This window comes from Malus domestica, chromosome 05 (assembly GCF_042453785.1).
Source record: "Malus domestica chromosome 05, GDT2T_hap1".
In the NCBI taxonomy this organism is placed as follows: Eukaryota; Viridiplantae; Streptophyta; class Magnoliopsida; order Rosales; family Rosaceae; genus Malus; species Malus domestica.
The window spans coordinates 28,673,780-28,695,383 of record NC_091665.1 but is presented as its reverse complement, the minus strand read 5'-3'; the positions used below and the strand labels follow the sequence as shown (position 1 = coordinate 28,695,383).

Here is a 21,604-nt window from a genome sequence, read left to right as displayed (position 1 = left end):
TGCTCAAGGTGTATGTTTCTTAAATTGATGCTAAAGTGATTGTAAATTATATGTTTGGTTTAAGCAATGGGTGAACGGAGATCATATTATAAACAACGCAAGGAGGGGGTATGGGTCTAAATTTAGGAGCGCAGGAGGTAAAAAAAACCCATTTCTTTTGACATGTTTAGTTTTCTGTTCCTTAGTTTTTGTTTTTCGTCTAATGTACTTATTGATAACACACTGGATGCAAACCACCTAACCTATTCTAGTTTAATTAACCAACTCCTCATTTATATAGAAACTCCAACATAACCAAAAGTGATGCATGCTTATCAAAAGGATTTTTTTTATTAGATCGCAAAAATTTATTTAAGTCATTTCATTTGTTTTTTTTACAAATTCAGTTACATCCATATTTATTTATCAATATATATAATGCTAGAAGAATCTAAAAAATTCAAATTGATAGTATTAGAGGAGATTTTTTTAGCCCATTTCATCGTGTTCAGTTAGCAGCTTAGGAGGACCGAGACCTATTAAGCAAGGTTACGATAAGCGGCCTACGAGCGTGGGGACATGGACCCCTGACCCGGAAGTCCAGTGCCTCGTCTGGCCTCCAAAAAGTTTATCCAATCTAAGGGTTGTTAGTTATAACATATTCAACCCTGGGCTTTACACCATTCGAAGGAATAATCAAAAGGGCAATCTGGAAATCAGTTGAGGGAGCATAATCAAGAAATTTATTGTTTGATTCCTAGACATACTCCATTCACACCAATGTTTTAAACATCGCTAGGTAGTTATCGAGTGGCGGGTAGGGTCCTAATTGGTGGCCTAGGATTTTTTTTTATCTTAATTAAATTTATTATATGACATATAAATAAATGTATATTATATATTTAAAAAAATAAATAAAAATATACTTGTAATAGGGAAACTTAAAATGCAAAATATAAATAAATTATAAAGTACTACAATTTATTGAAATCATCAAAGAATTATCGCAAAGAGAGACGACCACATCGTATTCTTGGTTTCCTTTTCTCTGTCTGGGAAAGGGTGAGTCATGACTCAAAGTCAATAAAAAAACACTAAAGAAACCCATATTCCACCTCAACCCACGTAGATGCAATATCTGATTTTCTAATCGTCTGGTAATTAATCATGATGTTGGCAAGCTGTCTAGACCGTTTTTTAGAACATCGATTCACATTGCTTTCACCATCTATCCTTCGCCTATCTTCATTGACCTACAGATCACATATTTTTCATCAATCTATATAATTAAAAATAAAATTAAAAACTTAAAACGAATTGGTTATCAACTAGCTCTTAAGTTTTAATTTTGTACAAACTGTAGTGAGGGCTTATAGAAACCTAATGTATTCCACGATTGAAGTCGACGCCCATATTGAAAGTTATCAATTTGTTTTTGCTACAACCAATGTGATTGATATTAAGGTTTTACTAGTATCTAAAAGTGGAATACGACTTGCTGGAATGCAACCACCAATTTTCCAATGGTGGAAAGTACTACCCTTTGCTTGTAGAAGAGTCAGCATATTGGCACCGGACCTTGAGTTAAAAGTGGTGTGGTGGTGCACGGTCCTTTTTTTTGAGTTGTTGAAATTTCCAATAACAAATTTTGTCTCCCTTGCATGGATAGAGATGAAGGTCAAGATCACCACAGCACCGCGGCAATTCAATTACCTAGCCAACTTCATCTTTGAACTCAAGTCTTCCCTTTGACCCATGTATCCTATCAACGGAAGGGTGCACGACGAAGTAGACTTTAGATCTCTTTCTTGCCAATTGGCTTTTTCTTTGTGTGATTGTATACCCATAACTCATTAAAAGCTGAAAGCGGTAGAAAAGTGGGCAAAAGAAAATCCAAACCTCAAAAGTCAAAAGTGTAATTGTATTATTATCAATGTGACTGCGGTCATTTGAAATGCTATCCTGGTTATATATGCACACTGCCATGCGTTCCTTCCTTCATCTTTTCAAAATTGAATAATCAACAAAGAATTATAGTTCGAAAGTTTCCACTGATGCTGTCAAGATTAAACGTGCATAGCATATTGTGTTCTTAAGAATTCAACGTGTAGTATAACTGGGTATATGTGTAGTATGGACAACCAAAATAGCAAAACAGAAGGATTCAATATTAAAACAGCTTTTTGTTTTCTTACATTAATTTTTCATTCTTTTCTCTTCTTGTAATAATTAAATATATAGTAATTATATGTATATTATTTAGTATTTAAGTAATGCATAATGAATTTAATACATTGTTCACGTATTTTTTCTAGATATGGAATAACTGGGAAGTAATGAGGAATGCAACATCCCTGTATAACATGGTCAAGAAGTTTGTCGAAGATACTGAATAAGGAAGTTCAATTTTGGTAGAGATCAATGCTTTTTCGCAACAAACCATTTCGTCTTGTACTTATGTGGGTATTTGGGAGACCGATTTGTCATTATCTTTGACCCCTCACACTGAGAAAGCGAAACCGTCTATCACAAAATCATATGCATCTGCACATAGTTTTATTGCTACGGAGCCCTTAACAATATTGTTGCCGGTGGTGTTGCGCTCATTGACAAAGTAAGCTTTGCTTTGTTATGCTTTTGTTAGTGCTAATTTAAGAATGGTTGTGTCAAGATCTTTGAGATTAGATGCTGATCAAGTTGGAATATCTTTCCAAAGAAATTTTACGCATTGCTTGTAGTTGTAGCCGAATTGGTCTTGGGTTTGCTTGCAAACACTTCTAATTAATGAAGACACTCTTGCATTTGCAAATGGTGTTGGAGACGATGAGACACATAAGAGCAAGGATGCAATGAAAGTTGCATATCCGATTGAGGAGTCCATTGCTCAAGGTGTATGTTTCTTAAATTGATGGTAAAGTGATTATAAATTATTTGTTTGGTTTAAGCAATGGTGAATGGAGATCATTTTATAAACAACCCAGGAGGGGGTATGGGACTAAATTTTGGAGCACGGAAGGTAAAGAAACCCATTTCTTTTGACGTGTTTAGTTTTCTGGTCCTTTAGTTTTTGTTTTTTCTCTTACGTACTAACTAATAATACACTAGATGCAAACCACCAAACCTATTCTAGTTTAATGAACCAACTCATCCTTTATGGAAGGTCCAACATAACCAAAAGTGATGCATGCTTATGAAAAGTTTTTTTTTAATTCCATTGCAAGGATTAGTTTAGCCATTTCATTTGTTTGTTTGTTTGTTTTTTTTTTTTTTTTTGACAAATTCATCTCCATCCATATTTACTTATCAATATATATGATGTTAGAAGAATCTAAAAAATTCAAGTTGATAGTAATTGAGGAGTATCTTTTGGCCCATTTCGTTATGTTCAATTAGCAGCTTGGGAGGCTCGTGCCCTATTAACCGCAGTTACGATAGGCGGCCTACGGACGTGGGGACATGGATCCCTTACCCGGAAGTCCAGTGCCTCGTTCGACCTCCAGAAAGTTTATCCAACCTAGGGGTTGTGGGTATAACATTCAAACCTAACATTCAACGGTTAGGTTCCTAGCTGTTGGACTAGGGTTTTTTTTGTTTTTTTTTTTACCTTTATTAAATATATTAAATGACCTATAAATAGGTTCATGTTGATACTTAAAATAAATAAATAAATAAACAAACTATACTTGTAATGGAGAAACTTAAAATGCAAAATATGAATATAAATAAATTATAAAGTATTACAATTTATTGAAAACATTGCAAAACTATCGCAAAGAGAGACGAACACATCGCATTGGATGCAAAACACCAAACCTATTCTAGTTTAATTTGTTTTGAACCGAAACCTGCTCCTCCTTTCTAGAACATGACACAAAGTGAAGCATGTGTAGACATCGAAATTTCGGTAAATAAATGTTGACCGGTAAATCAAAGTGTCAACGCTCATGTATTACATAAATTTTACACGTAGCGTGTGACTCAACGAAAATTGAAATGAGTTGGAAAAGTCATCAAATAGGACACGTGTCAACACCTGGCAGAAACGACTTATTTCATCTGGAATATTATATTCAAAATTAGGCCTTGGAAAATTCTATAAATACAAGCCCATTTCATTCATTTGGGAAACCAATTCATATTACACCTTGAAGCTCTGAAGCTCTGAAACTCCGAAGCTCTCAAGCATCCAGGTTCCCGAAGAATCAAGAAAGCGTTCTTCGTTCATCGTTCATCCTAAGATCAAGCCCCAACGGCCCTTTAGATCAACAATCATCCACCAATTCAAGATCAAGCCCCGACGGCCCTTGAAGAAAGTATTCTTCGTTCTTCGTTCTTCGTTCATTGTTCTTCCAAGATCAAGCCCTGACGGCCCTTGGATCAACCATCCACCAATTCAAGATCAAGCCCCGACGGCCCTTGAAGAAAGCACCATCGTTCATCATCCGTTCATCCAAGATCAAGCCCTAACGGCCCTTTGGATCAACAACGTCGACAAATCCACACATCTAACCGTTCTTCAAGATCAAGCCCAAAAGCCCTTGAAGATCCGTTCATCACTGTTCTTCAAGATCAAGCCCAAAAGCCCTTGGAGATCCGTTCATCACTGTTCTTCAAAGATCAAGCCCAAAAGCCCCTTTGAAGATCCGCTCAAATCCACCTTCAAGATCAAGTCCACGGCCCTTGAAGAACGTTCATCCTTAGATCAAGCCCAACGGCCCTTTGGATCAATCACACATCCACAAATACACACTTTACGGAGATCGAATCAGATGATCAAAATAGAGAGAGATTGTAACCCAAAATCATCAAAAATACAAATATTTGTTTGTGCACGTTGTTCTTGTCTCTTTCGTTTCAGGAATTTTCCGTGTTCACAAATTGGCACGCCCAGTGGGACAATCTCTGCCTCTCATCTCTTTCTCCGTTCAAGAAATTCAAGCGCACTTCAAAAAAATTAATGGCATCAAGGAGGGCTCAAACTGTTCCTGCAACCGGCGCAAAGAACAAAAGCGTCCTCGTCACAACTGGTGTCACTTTGGGCATCACGACTCGAAGCATGGCAAGGGCTACTTCTGCAGCCTCTTTCACCTCTGCATCAACTCTGCCAAGGGAACAAAAACACCCAAGGCACGAGCCTTTGATCACCTTAGCCTCACTAAGGGCACCAAGGGGGGAAAGCCCAAGGAAAGACTCTGAATCCATGCTCTCCGATGCCGATTCAAGCGACAGTTCAGCCATGCAAGTCATGACCATTGGAGCAACTTCAATCGATGAGCAGCTGGCTCAAATGAATGAAGCAATCGCAAGGCTAACCCGAACTGTGGAAGAAAAAGACTTGCAAATCGCTGCATTTGTCAGCCGACTGGAGCCACAGGACGGCGATAACCCTAACCCAGAAGAGGAGCCTCCGGTGGAGAATATCGATATGAAGCCGGAGCCAGAACAAGCAGCGGCACTCATGGGATCTCTTTCTATCCAGCAGCTGCAAGAGATGATCACCAACACCATCAAGGCACAGTACGAAGGGAGCTCAAATACCTCCGGGTTGTACTCAAAGCCGTATTCAAAGAAGATCGACGCCTTAAGGATGCTGAGGGGTTATCAACCGCCAAAGTTCATGCAATTCGATGGAAAGGGAAACCCGAAACAACACGTTGCCCACTTTGTTGAAACTTGCAACAACGCAGGAACCGAAAGGGACTACCTTGCCAAGCAGTTTGTGCGCTCGCTGAAAGGGAACGCCTTTGAGTGGTACACGGACCTAGAGCCTGAGTCCATCAACAGCTGGGAGCAATTGGAGCTGGAATTTCTCAACCGCTTCTACAGCACCCGCCGCACTGTGAGCATGCTAGAGCTAACGAGCACAAAGCAGTGGAAGGATAAGCCAGTCATTGACTACATCAACAGATGGCGCACTCTAAGCCTCGACTGTAAAGACAGGCTCTCGGAAACCTCTTCAATCGAGATGTGCATCCAAGGCATGCAATGGGGTTTGCAATACATCCTTCAAGGCATTAAACCGCGGACCTTCGAGGAATTGGCCACTCGCGCCCATGACATGGAGTTGAGCATCGCCCATCATGGGAAGAAAGAACCGATCGCCGACTACAAGAACGACAAAGCTCTTGGGACAAAGGTGGAAAAGGCTGCATGGAAACCCACCAAGGAAGCGATGACGATCAACACATCTCCCGTCAAAATATCCACACGAGGCAAGGCGATTCAAACCGAAGCCTTTCGTGATCAAGAGACGCGTAGACGCACTTTGAAGGAGCTTGAGGAGAAGACTTATCCATTCCCCGACTCTGATGTGGTTGCCATGCTAGATGACCTGTTGGACAAGAAGGTGATCAGTTTGCCTGAGTGCAGACATCCGGAAGAGATGAATCGTACTGACAGTCCAAGATACTGTAAATTCCACCGCTTCATCAGTCATCCGACAGAAAAGTGTTTTGTGCTGAAAGATCTCATAATGAAGATGGCTCAGAAAGGAATCATCGAGCTAGATCTTGACGATGTGGGGGAGTCAAACTGTACCACCTTCACTTCTGGCTCTTCCGACTCAAAGTTTTCACCTCAACCGCTGGGGGCATCCTCCAAGACAAGCAAAGTAGAAGGATGGACTCAAGTCACTCCTAAGAAATTTCACAAGAAGCATACGTCTCCTCCACAAGTCCGCCAATCGGAAAGGGGGCAAAGCAGCTCTTGTCAACCTTCAAAGCAACGTGAACGTGTTGAAGATGATGAAATTGCGACACAAAAATCGTCCGTTGCCATCACAATGCGCAACTTCTTGCCCGAAGACTTCTTCAATCACGCGGTCAAAGCTCCTTGCTATGAAAATTGTGAGGAACGCCTCTCCCGGATTGCTTGACAAAATTCACAAATGCTCCTCGCCTGCACGAGCCTAAACTGCATGGCACAATGCTCCTGGTCTGCACGAGCATAAAAGGCAACACCAACGCTCCTGGTCTGCACGAGCATAAAATGCGACAACCCAAAGCTCCTTGCCTGCACGAGCTGAAACTGCAACACGGCACCAAATGCTCTTTGTCTGCACGAGTTGAAACTGCAAACGACGCCAACGCTCTTTGCCTGCACGAGTTGAAACTACAAACGGCACAAAAAGAAAATAACAAAAAAAATCTCTCTATTTGAACTACGTTTTGACTTGATCTCTTTCTTTGGAAGGGTACGTAGGCAGCTCGAGCATTCAAAATTTCGAGTTCAGTCACATCAAAATATAAATAAATGTTTTATTAAAGAAAGTCAATTTTATTAAAAAAAATGATGAATACATATGTTTATGTATTTACAAAAAAAAAAATTCCTTATACATATATATATATATGTCTTCTATCTAGCAGCAGTAAGCCCATCAAAAAGAGGTTGGCCAAGCCCAAAGCCTATTGTCCAAATCCAGCCCCCAAGAAGAAGAAACCCAAATCAAACCAAGCCCATCTCCTTCCTTGTCCACCAATTACAAAACCGGGCCCAGCTCTCAAAGCCCATCTTCACAAGTCTCACTCTCTCTGCTAAAATGGCTGCGGGGAATGTGAAACCGAGCGAATCGATGGTCTCGACAATCGTCCTTCCTTCTCCACCGTTCCGCCGCATACTCTCGTCTTCTCTCGGTCGGAGCTCCACAAAGCCTTCAGATGCAATGGTTCAGGATTAGGGTTCAAAGGTGCTGGGATCAAATAGATTTGCAAAGCTTCAGAGAAAATGGTAGATCTGCTCTCGTCTTCTCTTGTCAGCCATCATCTTCCCCCGCGACGCAACTGCAGCTCAGCAGCAACCTCTACCATACGCTCCACAGACCTGTCGCTGTAACGACCGCGGCTGCTCCAGCCATGGAGACACAGAACCCGTCCGCCACCGACATCCACTGCTTCGATGCAGTGGACGTAATTGGGTCTGCTAATCGAAGAACAATGGTGGGGAGTGGAGTTTCGGAGCAGCAATTTGCTCAGAACCCAAATAGCAACTCGACTTTCCTCCCACCGTCGCTCGACTCGGACGCCATTGCAGACACCATCAAGTCCTTTTTTCCCAATGGGTGCTTCCGCGGCCGCAGCTGCCGCCGAGTCTCCATCGTCGACGATACAGTTCCGTCAGAACTACCCACCTGATTTGCTCTCTAAAGCCAAGCTGCCATGTCCTCCACTCACCTTCTGTTGTCGCCATTGAAATACCTATGTAGACAAACTGGTATGTGGGTTTCCTGCGTTTTCAAAGTTTAACTCATAGGAAGTTACTGGGTCGAAATCAATGGGGAAGCAGAACTCGAGTTTGGTCTCCGATGCGGTGGAGGCCACGGTGTTCGTCGACACCAACCTCGGCACCTACATCGCCGTCACCATCGACCCCAACGCCACCATTTTCGCACTCAAAAGGAAAATAGAACATGAACATCTATTGTGCTTTAATAGTGTGGGGAGAATCAAGGTTGAAGCTCTAAAGGACTTGCGGGGAAAAGATTGTCCAATTTTAATGATTCAAGGCCATTGCTACTTGAGGGGAGCAAACGTGCAGAGGAGAAAGTTACTATTGTTGACCAGAATGGTTCAGTTGATTTCGCTGGAGAAACTTCAAAGCAATTGGATATAAGGTTCAAGAGTTCTGATAATGATCATTGCACAATTTCATTTCATGAGACAACCAATCGTCTGGAACCTGAAACTCATGAGGACCATAGCTTACATAGCAAGGGATACATAGTTCCCAAAACACATGAATGCAAGGAAGATGATGCCCCTGATCCAGTGATAAACACTTGCAATGGTTTTTATTGCGATTATTTTTCTCCCAACAAACCATACAAACCCACAATGTGGACTGAAGCTCGGAGTGACTGGTATTGCTAAAGATCATGTGGTCCTGGACTATGGGACTCGGATGCACACATCTTGGCAGAACTTGCAGATTTTTTGTCTAAGGCTATTGAAGTACCGCTCGGAATGCGCCATGAGAAAAAATGACAATAACCCATCTCAGTTTGAACCAGAACAGGTGAGATCTAAATATAATGTGCAGCCTGCTCATAGAGCAATCATGGCCCGTGAAGGAACTACACAATCGGCAGGCTTTCTGCACCGGCCGAGCTATCAATCGTTCCGGGTCGGATCTTCGGCGCTCTGCCCCAGTCAATCTCCCAGCTAAAGAGCCTCTGGTTCCTCGTCGTCAGCCGTAACTTCATCTCCGGTCAGATTCCGGCAAGTCTGGACCAGTTCAGCAAACTCAGAACGCTCGACCTCAGCTACAACCTCTTCGCCGAAGCAATCCTCACCTCCGTCACTTCCCTCACCGGCGCCTGATCCCTTACCCAACCTCACACCTGTGCAACCTCCTGCTACGCGACAGCGACAACGCCGCCTCGATCATCATCGTCCTCCTCTACCGCGCTCATCTGGACGGAAAGATCGGTACTTGGGGGACGAAAAGGAAGGCAGGTGCATATAATGGGTTCAATGGATGAATATTTGATCTCAACCTTCTCTCTCTGCTCAACAAGAACTCAGCAGTCAGCACCTCGTCTTCTTCATTCCGTTGTCTCCATCAATCCTCCAGCCCAAGGGCAGCGCAATCCGCGATCCCGAGGCAATGAACCAGGCGATGCAGTAGGGCGCGCCAGTACAGACCATCATCAAATTTGAGGAGGCTCGAAACAAGAGAATGGCAGCAGTGGTCAGTTTGAAGATATAAAGAAAGCAGCATTTGAAACTGCCCGCCGACGTAACCGAGGCTCCATGTCTCTCGACTTTGCCTGAGGATTTTGATTGGAGAGAGAGCAAGGTGCTGTCACCACCGTTAAAAATCAAGGCTTGTGTGGATCTTGTCTGAGCCTTGCGGATCTTGCTGGAGCTTCAGTACTACAGAAGAGTTGGAAGATGCGGTGGTGGAACTCCCTCGCTCGTACGCATGTCTGAAAAGAACCGGAAAGAACTGCAGGTTGCAGTGGCTCATCTTCTCCGTCCTCCTTGCTCCTTCCCTACAAATCCCTCCGCCAAGCATCCTAATTTATACAGAAAGAAATACAATTAAAAAAAAAAAAAAAAAAAAAAAAAAAAGAGGTGGTGGTGCATCTGGCACCACGTGAAAAAAGAGGAATGGTGGATCAAAGATGGGGTACAGCCCCATGGCAGATCAAAAGTTTCTGGTGTTGATAAATAATAAAAAAAATGATGGAACTTGGTGCATCCATCACCAAAAGAAAAAGAAAAAAACAAAGAAAAGGAAAAAAAAAAAAAAAAACAAATGCATAGAGAGAAATAGAAGGTCATTTTATTTATTTTTCTGGAAATTTTACATAAATTTGCATTATACATAAATTAAAAAAAAATCAAATCAAATCAAATTTACAAGAGGGGATATTCAAGGACGATCAGGTGGTGCCTCACAACTCGGCAGAGCTCTAGGAAGAGAAGGCGTCGGAGGTTGGCTGTTTGAAGCCTCAGTAGTCGGTACAGCCCCAGAAGACGAAGGTAAATGCTGCTGGAACAAACCCACAAACCTCCGATGATCAAGTAAAATCTGACCATCAGATTCCTGCATCTGGTCAATTTTCCTCTTCATGTTTGTGGCATAGTTGTGTGCAAGCTTGTGCAACTGTTTATTCTCATGCTTGAGCCCTCTGATCTCCTGTTTGAGACTCATCACTTCAGCCGCCAAAGATTCAACTTGACGGGTTCGAGCAAATAGGCGTTGGGCCATATTAGACACAGAACCTGCACACTGCACACTGAGAGCCAGAGACTCCTTAACAGCCAACTCATCAGACCGCCTGGAAATTAGTCTGTTATCTTTAGGGGTGGCAAGGTTCCGGGCCACCACCGCAGCGGTCATATCATTCTTCATCACCGAATCCCCAACAGTAGGGGATATGAAGGATGGACGCCATATGTTATCTGGAAAAGACGGGACTGCCTCTTCACCAAGATTCAAGTCAAAACGACGGTCAGAGGGTCCAGACATTTTCAAAGGTGTTGAAGAAAGAAGAGGTCAGACAGATCAAGATCTTAGAAGTGCAAGAAGGGAGTTTCTGCAAGCGAAAATTCAAGTGTGCTTTGAAACGAACTGCGTGCCTCTATAAAAATCAGCATTCAACGGGATTTCAGAGATCGAAGAGGCAAGCTCAGAATTCGAAGAGGCCAATTCAAAAAATCGAAGAGACAATCCCAGATATCGAAGAGACGCCAGTCTTTTCCAGACACGTCAGCACCCATCACACGCAAACTCAGCTTTGCGGAAATCACAGGTAATTTGTCGAAGCGCCGATCCCAGTTATCGAAGAAGCGCCAGTCTTCTTCAGCCGCGTCAACAGCTGTCACATGCACACTCAGGTTGGCGGAAATTACGGACAATTTGTCGAAGATTTCTGATAAAGAAGAAAGCACGTGAAGCCACATAGATCAATCACGCATTGGTTGCCGACACGAGTGAAAGAATAGTACCTCTACAAGTATCAAAGAACTTCCTATAATTGTCTACCTTCGCCTTCCATAGCAAGGCAGACATACAGAGCCTTTCTTCATCTCCAAAAAATGCTTTCCCTACGAAGCCTCTCGAGTCATTCAATGTTCCTTATTCCTTGGGGTACCTCTGCAAGCCAATGACTCCAAAGCAAAAGTATCTCATATCACCAGGGTAGAAAGCAAGAGTATCTCATATCATGCGCTCTCCCTGTCCTTTCCTTTGTCCTTGTTCTTACCTACAAAGACAAGGATAAAGAAAATAATATGCCGGAACTTCCACTCAAACTCGGGTAAGGAACCGACTGCTTGGAACCCTTCCCTGATTGCCTACCTAGCACTGCTCTCGAGTACTCGCCTTCCAATGCTGCTGTACTTTCAAAGAAGCTGCCACATCTGCTTGGGGAACAGATAAGGCAAGTGAAAATGATACCTTGCAGCATGTGGAGACAAGGTGCGGAAGGAACAAGCAGAGAAGAATGCAGTCTGCACAATCAACTCAGCAGAAGGAGTCCGAACTGAGGAACTCGAGAAGCTGCCACATCTGCCTGAAGAAACAAGCAGAGAAGAATGCAGCATGCACAGTCAACTCAGCAGAAAGAGTCTGAGATGAAGAACTCGAGAAGATGCCTCATCTGCCTGAGGACGGTGAGCTTGTTTTGACCCTCAAACGGCTTACTAGGCGTTGTGAGCTGCACGTGCTGATTCACCACCCTTGAATCGAATCCTTAAAGATCAAGTCACCAACTGGAAGAAGAGTTCATCAATCTTGAAGATCATGCCGTTGACCAAACTGCTCAGGTGTGAATTAGAAAGATTGAACAAAGAAACAGGTTGTCACCTTTACCTCGTGCCTGCTTGCCATGTGTTCGAGTCAACCTTCAAGAATCAAGCCTCGACGGCCCTTGAGGAAATCACAAGTCCGATTCAAGATTAAGTGTCTACCACCCTTGAATCAAAACCTAGTTCAAGAATAAGCTGTGGAAAATCAACAATTGGAGGAATCCAGAAAATCCTTCAACCCAGTTCAAGATCAAAGCTGTGGAAAGTCAACAAGCGCAACAAAATACGTGCCGATTCACCCACTACCAAAGCCAAAGATCATCTACCACATGAAGCTCCTTGTGGTCCAATTTCAACCTTCAAGATCAAGTCTCGACGGCCCTTGAAGAAATTTCAAACAAAAGTTCAAGAACAAGCCTCAACGGCCCTTGAAGAAATCTCAAGCCCAAATCAAGATCAAGTCTCAACGGCCCTTGAAGAAATCTCCAGCCCAATTCAAGATCAAGCCTCGACGGCCCTTGGATCGACATCTACAGTAAGGGACTTCAAAACGCATCTCCTACACGTGACAAGCACATGTATACGACGTGCCTTGAAGTGGGGGCATTTGTAGACATCGAAATTTCGGTAAATAAATGTTGACCGGTAAATCAAAGTGTCAACGCTCATGTATTACATAAATTTTACACGTAGCGTGTGACTCAACGAAAATTGAAATGAGTTGGAAAAGTCATCAAATAGGACACGTGTCAACACCTGGCAGAAACGACTTATTTCATCTGGAATATTATATTCAAAATTAGGCCTTGGAAAATTCTATAAATACAAGCCCATTTCATTCATTTGGGAAACCAATTCATATTACACCTTGAAGCTCTGAAGCTCTGAAACTCCGAAGCTCTCAAGCATCCAGGTTCCCGAAGAATCAAGAAAGCGTTCTTCGTTCATCGTTCATCCTAAGATCAAGCCCCAACGGCCCTTTGGATCAACAATCATCCACCAATTCAAGATCAAGCCCCGACGGCCCTTGAAGAAAGTGTTCTTCGTTCTTCGTTCTTCGTTCATTGTTCTTCCAAGATCAAGCCCCAACGGCCCTTGGATCAACCATCCACCAATTCAAGATCAAACCCCGACGGCCCTTGAAGAAAGCACCATCGTTCATCATCCGTTCATCCAAGATCAAGCCCCAACGGCCCTTTGGATCAACAACGTCGAAAAATCCACACATCCAACCGTTCTTCAAGATCAAGCACAAAAGCCCTTGAAGATCCGTTCATCACTGTTCTTCAAGATCAAGCCCAAAAGTCCTTGGAGATCCGTTCATCACTGTTCTTCAAAGATCAAGCCCAAAAGCCCCTTTGAAGATCCGCTCAAATCCACCTTCAAGATCAAGTCCACGGCCCTTGAAGAACGTTCATTCTTAGATCAAGCCCAACGGCCCTTTGGATCAATCACACATCCACAAATACACACTTTACGGAGATCGAATCAGAGGATCAAAATAGAGAGAGATTGTAACCCAAAATCATCAAAAATACAAATATTTGTTTGTGCACGTTGTTCTTGTCTCTTTCGTTTCAGGAATTTTCCGTGTTCCTGTCTCTTTCGTTTCAGGAATTTTCCGTGTTCACAGCATGCTCAACAAAAGGATTATTATTATTAGATCGGTAGGATTAATTTAAGCCATTTTATTTGCTTAATTTTTGCAAATTCATCTACATCCATATTTACTTCTCGATAAATGTAATATATAGACTTTTGAAGAATCTCAACAAATTTATATATTTGGAGTGCGTCTATCATAAACGAAAACGGAAAAGAATATATGAAACAATATCCAACCTTTGCTAGACATATGTTGGTATATGATTTGTTGCTTTTAAGTGCGACGGCGTCTAGAGGTCTTCATCACCTTTTCCTAACCATTCATCGGCATTTCTTTTCTCTCTTTTTTCTTCTTGTACACCGAGACAGACCCTTATCATATAAACCAAAAAAAAAAAAAAAAAAACCAGATAAATATAAACCTGATCGAGTCCGCCATTTTCTACTCTCTACTCTTGCAACAACGGACATGGATAGTCGTCCCTCTGAAACTCAAGGCACAGCCCAGGCAAACAATCCTTATGTCCATTATTCTCCTGCTCCGGCCACATCGAATTCTTCTACCCAGCGTTAGTGTTTCCGTTGTTCCCTTGTTTCTTTACGCAGTTCTCTTAAGAATCAATCCTTCGATTATAATAATGATCATTAGTTAGCCTTAATTTAACTGTTAAAGAAATTTCTTGTGGGAAACTTTTGTGCTCTAGTTTTATCCATGCTTATAAAAGTACTAAATTTTAAATTTAGATGCTACTTGACTTCTTACATGTAAAAACCTTTTCAATTATAGTTTGATATATGGGGGGATAATTTTTTTTTGTATTTACGTTATTTCATTTAGTCTCAGGCAGATATGTTCGGATGATCGTTTTTATTTTTATTTTTTATTACTTTCTGTTGCAGATCCGTTGGCAAATATGGTTGAGGCATTGTGCCAGTGCGGTAAAAGGGTTGAAGTTGCCACCAAAAGAGCAGAGGCCAAGGCGGACAATGTCTGGAACCACCGTGAGTTTCTCTCTAAATGAATTCCTATGTTAATTTCTCCCTTGCTATAAAGTTCAATAGAAGAAAAATGCCAATTTGTTAAGTTTTCTTTCTTGGTAGAGCCTACAGAAATTTTGAATTAATTGATCTTAATCGATCTTCGTTTCGTATATCATACGAGTAGCCTATATCAAACAAATTTTGGAATTTTCTCATGACAGTGAGAATGTGCCCGAGTTTCACAGAAGCAATGATGGCAAGGCTAAGTACCGGAACAAAGGTGCTTACTGCCGGAGGAGAAGAAAAAGTGTTTCAGCAGACATTTGAAAGAGTGACAGGAGAAAAGCTCTTACATTCATATGCTTGCCATCTATCAACTTCTCATGGACCTGTGATTGGGATGATGTACATCTCCGATAAACGAATAGCCTTCTGCAGCGATTTCTCTTACTATTTGTGCCCAGGAAATCCAACTCTCATGCATTACAAGGTAGATATTCTAGTGGACATAAAATTCGAATTCTTAAGTTTTTCATTCGTTTAACAAGTTAGTTAATCTCACGTAGGTGGTGGTGCCACTTGATCAGTTAAGAACAGTAAATCCTTCAGCAAACAGATGGAACCCTTCAGAAAAATATATACAGATTGTCACAAGGGATGGTCATGAATTCTGGTTCATGGGGTTCATATCCTATGACAAAGCCCTCAGGAATCTAAGCCAAGCTCCACGGCTATCTCAGAATAACTGAAGGAACGGTTGTTTGGTATCCATCTTGGATCCAATTTTTTTGTTTATGAAACTAATGAGTATGAAGTAATTTAGCTATATTAGTTGGATCCAAAAGGATAGTAACTCGAGTTATTTCAAACAGATTGCAGTGTAAAACTGTAACACCCCTGTTAAAGTTTAAGTACACCACCCCTGTTAAAGTTTAAGTACACATTCCCATAATCTGGTTTTGCTCATCTGCCATTTTCTTCAACTTTTTATGAGAACTTAACGTTCCTAAAGTTAGTTGAAGCTCTATACATAAGACACAAGAACAGAGTATCTTTAGAAATACAAGGGCATATGTAAGGTGAGAAAAGATGTGTCTATAGAGAAAAGAACTTTGTGGCAGACAGTTTAGCGACCTATAGTCTTGATTTAGATTTAGATCATTTTTATTTTGATACTCCTCTTTATTGTTCAATTAGTTTCATCTGTGAGAATCAACTTGGGATGTCCAGGTCTAGATTTATTATTGAGTATGTTTGTTTGGGCTTTTGCTTTTAGCCCCGTTTTTCAACCAAAAAAAAAATATAGGAGAATCAAGGGACCATATATAAACAAGGATTGCAGAAGGAGAAATGCGCGTGCGGAATTATTTTCCCAAGATTAGAAATACAAGGGCATATGTAAGGTGAGAAAAGATGTGTGTAGAAATCACTTTTCCTAATTTTTACACCAACACCCCTTGAAAACAAGCAGAGGAAACCCCCAAATAACACAATTCTATATGTGGCTTCCATTTTATTTCGAATCAGCCAAACAGTCTTTGATGCAGCACGAGCATAGAAGGACTACAAATGTAAATCTTCAAGAATAAAGGTTTGTGGAATCCACTAGAGATTGGGATAAATCGAGAGGTTGTCTTGATTATTTCTGAAGTGATGCATTACATTGGGAGCCAAATGGCATAAATAGACTTAAAAACAACCTCAGAAAGGCTCAAGGGTTTTGGGAATGAGAACAAGATTAATCGGACTTAAATAGAAGGATCCAATTTTTATTACAAAATTTAAAATGTAGTTTTGGAAGCCGAAACGGAGCTAAAATTCATCATATATCATAGCAAACCAGTGAGTTTAAACTGGGCACCATACTTTTTTCGATAATGTATCATGGGCCCAAAACGGAACTCAGACGCCTAATTTGTAAATTACTACTGCGTCCTTTTGTATTGCTTAGGTCTATTTCATCCAATCCATTTGGCCATTTGTTATACATTAGTTTTACTGTCAGCTAGCAATTCAGTTGTTCGATTTATAACAGAAGGAACGGCAATAATAAAACGGTCTTATAAAAAATGCACTAAAGAACTAAAAGAACACTCTTCAAATCTAACACCATGAAGATTTGACTCACTGCCCACAAATGAAATTCTGTAAGATACTGTCAATATGAACTTGGGTTACAACTCTCGAAGCTATATACCCAAGTGGAAAATGAGATTCAATATTTTCGGGTATTGCTACTGGAACTCTACAAGGTGATTCTGTAAAAGCCACCATACGACACCTCCTTAGCTATTGGCGACAAGAAAGATGAGTTGCTGAAATGCGATCCCATTTTGAATTTCTTGTGTCTTAAAGCATTCTTGATCCAAGCTCCAAAATCCCTAAACTACCAAATGTTTACAAGCAACCTTATGCTAGGTGCGCTATCTAGGTCTAAATATGTAGCGCAGATTTTCTAATCATCTGGAATCCAAGTTATCTGTTGCAGCAAAATATACTGAAATACTTCTAGTACGTCGACTTGTAACTAAACAAGACATTAAAGTAATTGGTTATGCGATGGATGACTGATTCATTGTCACCTCTAGGTCAAATTAAGCACGCCTTAAGCTCTCAGGTTAATAAGGTATGCCCCACCCAAAACGGGGGAGTAGCAAACCACCTGGTGAAATTAAAATTACTAACCATTGAAATAAATATAAACAAACCAAATACTATTTCGATCGGATCAAAGATGTGGATGTAGAATTAAGAAATAGGATTGGGATAATTGAAGTCTTCATAACAGAATTGCAGGAATAGAAAGACAACCAAATCTACATAAAGCAAGGTAGTTAGAAACAAATGAAACTAAACTCCTTACAAAAATACACTAACACATAGGGTGATGAATTCAAACCGCGTCAGAGATAATATACTTAACGGCACCTCATTCAGGCTATAGGAGCGACTGCAAACAGGCTTCTCTTTTTTAACACATTCAACCTGATCAATTTCCTTTTGAAATCCGCTTATGACAAATACGTTTTCAGTAATGAAGATGGGTTTATCACCGTATAAATTCCATTTCCGATGGGTCAGCACATGTACGTCAGCAAATAGTCCAAGATTCACACACCTGCGAGTGGACCTTTTATCACAATGGTGGAAAGGAGTCGAGCCCTTGCATGACGGGATGTGTTCAAACTCCATCGGTGACTAATCTAACATCTAACCTAACAAATCTATTGTTTAACAAAAAAAAGATTCACGCACCTCATACTCTTTCATGACCCAAAATTCCATTCATTCTCTCCTACAAAACGATACACATAAGCATTCTCCTTAAAGAACTTGAACCCTCTTATGTAGGACAGAAATTTAGTTATTTTACATGCAATAAACTAAACGGAGGAAGCGACATTTAATGAAGAAGAGTGATTGGAGTATTGGCAATTTAAGGATTAAAAGATTATTTGCTGTAGTCATATCTCGAAAGTAAATTTTTTGACTTTTTTGTGATGTCCGGATTGAGGCAACTGTGATTTGGCATGCATGTTTTGGACTCGTTGTATATGAATTCGAAAAGACTGACGAGATCTACAAAGCTATATTCATCACTCTCTTGGTCAGGGACATGAAATCCTATCCAAGAGTTCGCTCTCAATGAGAACATCTCCATATACAAACCAGTCTCAAAATTCCTAGTAAGATTAGCTACTAATAAAAGCTGTAGTCATCAGTATAGCTGACACATAATCCAAACCCGAAATTGGAACTTGCATTCGTAGAGTTTTTTTATCTTTCCATAAAACTGGAGTTCGGTATTTTGCGTACAGATATTGTTGATGGGCTCCAGAGATACAAGTCACAGTAACCATTAACAGATACAAATACGAAATCATTGATGGAGCCCAGTAGGTAAGTAAACTTAAGATGCTTGGAGGGCACGGTTCAAAAAGTAATATTTCTTGCCGAAGAATCATCTCAGAACGGTGTCAAGGGAATGGAGTTGAGAGGCGACGGAGACGAGGTGCCTTTGACTGAGGGTTCCCTGCTCGGATCCTATTTTGAAGTCAAATTTTGTGAACTGTGGGTCGAGATGATAGAATTCCACTGTTTCGAAACACATTAGAATCCAAAGATGGGTAATTCAAATTTTGTGAATGTGGTTGTTGATGATTGGATTATTATTTAAGTGTTAATTAACGTGTTTATTTCTTATTGGTAACACATAATTTGGTTAACAAATTTGGTTTAAATTTTGATCTCCCTAGAATTACCCTTCAAAGATAGAGAATTTCATATGTGTTATGGTTAGGGTCTTACCACCTTCAAGTGGTGGCTCACTACCATACGTATTTAAATTTTGAGATTTATGTCTAGTACTAGACATATCTAGAAATTTAAATTCATTTAATAGTGATAAATAAAGTGTTTGTTGAAGATAATGCCACATCATACCATCTCAACTAGTTTGTTATGCCACCTCAAATAGGTTGTTAGCTAGGTAGTTAGTAATTGTTAGCTAGCTTAAGGCCTAAGTTTGTTTAGCTACTATATAAGATTGTAATGTTCATTGTATCAATTCATTCTAAACAAATACAAAAGATATTAGAGATCGAAAATTCCTCCTCACTCTCTTCATTTCTTCAATCATAGGTTTCTGCAATATCTGTTTTTCTTGCATTCATCAATGGCAGAACAATTGATATGTTATCATGGTATCCATCACCCAGGATGATCGTTGGTGATTTCTTCCGTTGGTGTTTCTTGCAAGTACTGAAGGTAGTTCGAATGGATGATCTTTGGTGGTTTCTTCTGCTGATGTTTCTTGCGAAGTGTTCTATGGGATCAGGGTTTTCTGATACGGATATGGAGTCTGCAATGTGCTATCCGGGGTCTACGATTAAAGATTCATGGCGATTTTAGGGTATGTTTGAAGTTATTGCACTGTATGTGTTTGTGTAAATGCCAGTTTTCTATGTGATTGATCAATACAAGGTCGAAGCCGTTATTGGCAAAATTGATAGAATTGTGAAGTAGTTTTTTTCTATCCACTTGTTAAAGGCCAATGCCAAAGTGTGATTGGATTGATATAATTGTGTTTCTTGTTTTACACTTGTTGAAGGCCAATGCCAAAAGGTGAAAAGTATTATCTTCAAGATTGATACAAGTTGTCTTAGTTGTTATTTGGTTGTGAATTCTATCTAAAAAGTTGTTAATTTGAAGAAGAATTAAGGAATCTTGGTGAGAAAATTTTTCAAAATTGGATATAATGGCAGCAAACTCAGTCAAGATTCAAGGTCTTTTAGGAATGATAACTGTGAAGCTTCAAGATGACAATTTTACAAAGTGGAGCTATCAGTTTCAATTTGTGTTACGAGGTTATGATCTTTTTGAGTTCTTTACTGGTGAGTCTCAATGTCCACCAAAGTATTCTATGAGCACAGAAACTGGGGTTACAAAGGAAATAACAGTTGAATACAAAGAATGGGAGAAGAAAGATTTGGCATTGTTGAGCTTGCTAATTGCTACACTCTCTGATGAGGCGATGGATCACATTGTTGGTTGTAAAACATCTCAGGAGGCTTGGGTTTGTCTTCAAGAAAGATTTGCATCGGTCTTTGTTGTTCAAGTGAATCAATTGAAGTCTGAGTTTCACACTATACAAAAAGGCACAGATTCGGTGGATAAGTACTTGTTGAAGGTGAAAGGAATTAGAGATCAACTTGTTTCTGCTGGAGAAAAGATCACTGATAATGATTTCATAATTGATGCAATATCTAGGTTGCCACCAGAGTTTGAAGTCATTAAAACAGTAATCTTGGCAAGGGATTCTAGTATTTCATTAAAAGATTTTCGAGCACAACTTATTGGTTCAGAAAGATATATTTAATCCAGGACAACTTCTAGTAATCTTTGCAGGTTTCAATCTAAATCCAATTGTTCATGATTTTTCAGCTGCAGACACTTGGGTGGTTGACACAAGTGCCACCCACCACATAATTGCCAATCTAGATATATAGTCAAGTAACTCCATATACTAGTGATGCTAAAATCACTGTTGGAATTAGTGAAGGTATTGGTTCATCTGTCATTAAAACATCTTCTAATTCTCTCATTTTACATAATGTATTACATGTGCCAAAGATAACTATGAATCTGTTATTTGTAAAGAAGTTATGTAGAGACAATGGTTGTTGGTTTATCTACGATGATTTGATTTTCTTTATATAGGACAAGGCAACGCATCTGATTTTGTACCAAGGAAAGAGTGATGATGGAGAACTGTTTAATATTCCAGTGAGTGTTTTTCAAAATTATTTGCTGCAAGATTGGGAAGATGTGCTGTGTTTTTGGGAAGAAAGGTTAAAGTTATTATATGGCACAAACGATTGGGACATCCATCTAAAGAAATATTGAAGTCTATGTTACAGAATAATCAGTTACCAGTTAATGTAGATGAATGCTCTTCATTGTGTATAGCCTGTATTCAAGGTAAAATGAACAAATTACCATTTAATGTAAGATCAGAAAGATCCAAAGCTGTGTTTGATAAGATTCACACTAATGTTTGGGATCTATGACCTCAAATGTCAGTTGAAGGCTATAGGTATTATATCAGCTTTATAGATGACTATTATAGGTTTGTATGGATCTTCCCTATGGTAAATAAATCAGATGCATTTCCAATATTTGTCAAATTTTATGCTTCTGTGACTACTCAATTTAATCAAGCTACTAAGTGTCTTCAATCTGATGGTGAAGGAGAGTATGTAAGTAAAGTGTTTAAGGAATTTCTA

General features: G+C 40.3%; 1 protein-coding gene and 1 pseudogene across 2 annotated transcripts; one reads left to right on the top strand and one right to left on the bottom strand.

The window, feature by feature from the left end:
* Positions 1–2,290: 2,290 nt before the first annotated feature.
* LOC139196479 (uncharacterized) lies at positions 2,291–2,860 on the bottom strand (annotated as a pseudogene).
* Positions 2,861–14,133: 11,273 nt separating this feature from the next.
* Positions 14,134–15,755, top strand: LOC103409185 (GLABRA2 expression modulator-like). 2 transcript variants are annotated; one of them, XM_008347993.4, is made up of 4 exons: positions 14,134–14,407; positions 14,739–14,840; positions 15,065–15,309; positions 15,386–15,755. In XM_008347993.4, the coding sequence occupies exons 1-4, from the start codon at positions 14,308–14,310 to the stop codon at positions 15,566–15,568; spliced, it is 630 nt and encodes a 209-aa protein (XP_008346215.3). In that variant the 5' UTR covers positions 14,134–14,307; the 3' UTR covers positions 15,569–15,755. The 2 variants fall into 2 exon arrangements, with proteins under 2 accessions (XP_008346215.3, XP_008346214.3); XM_008347992.4 differs by having other exon boundaries at positions 14,149–14,407; positions 15,041–15,309.
* The last annotated feature ends 5,849 nt before the right edge of the window (positions 15,756–21,604 follow it).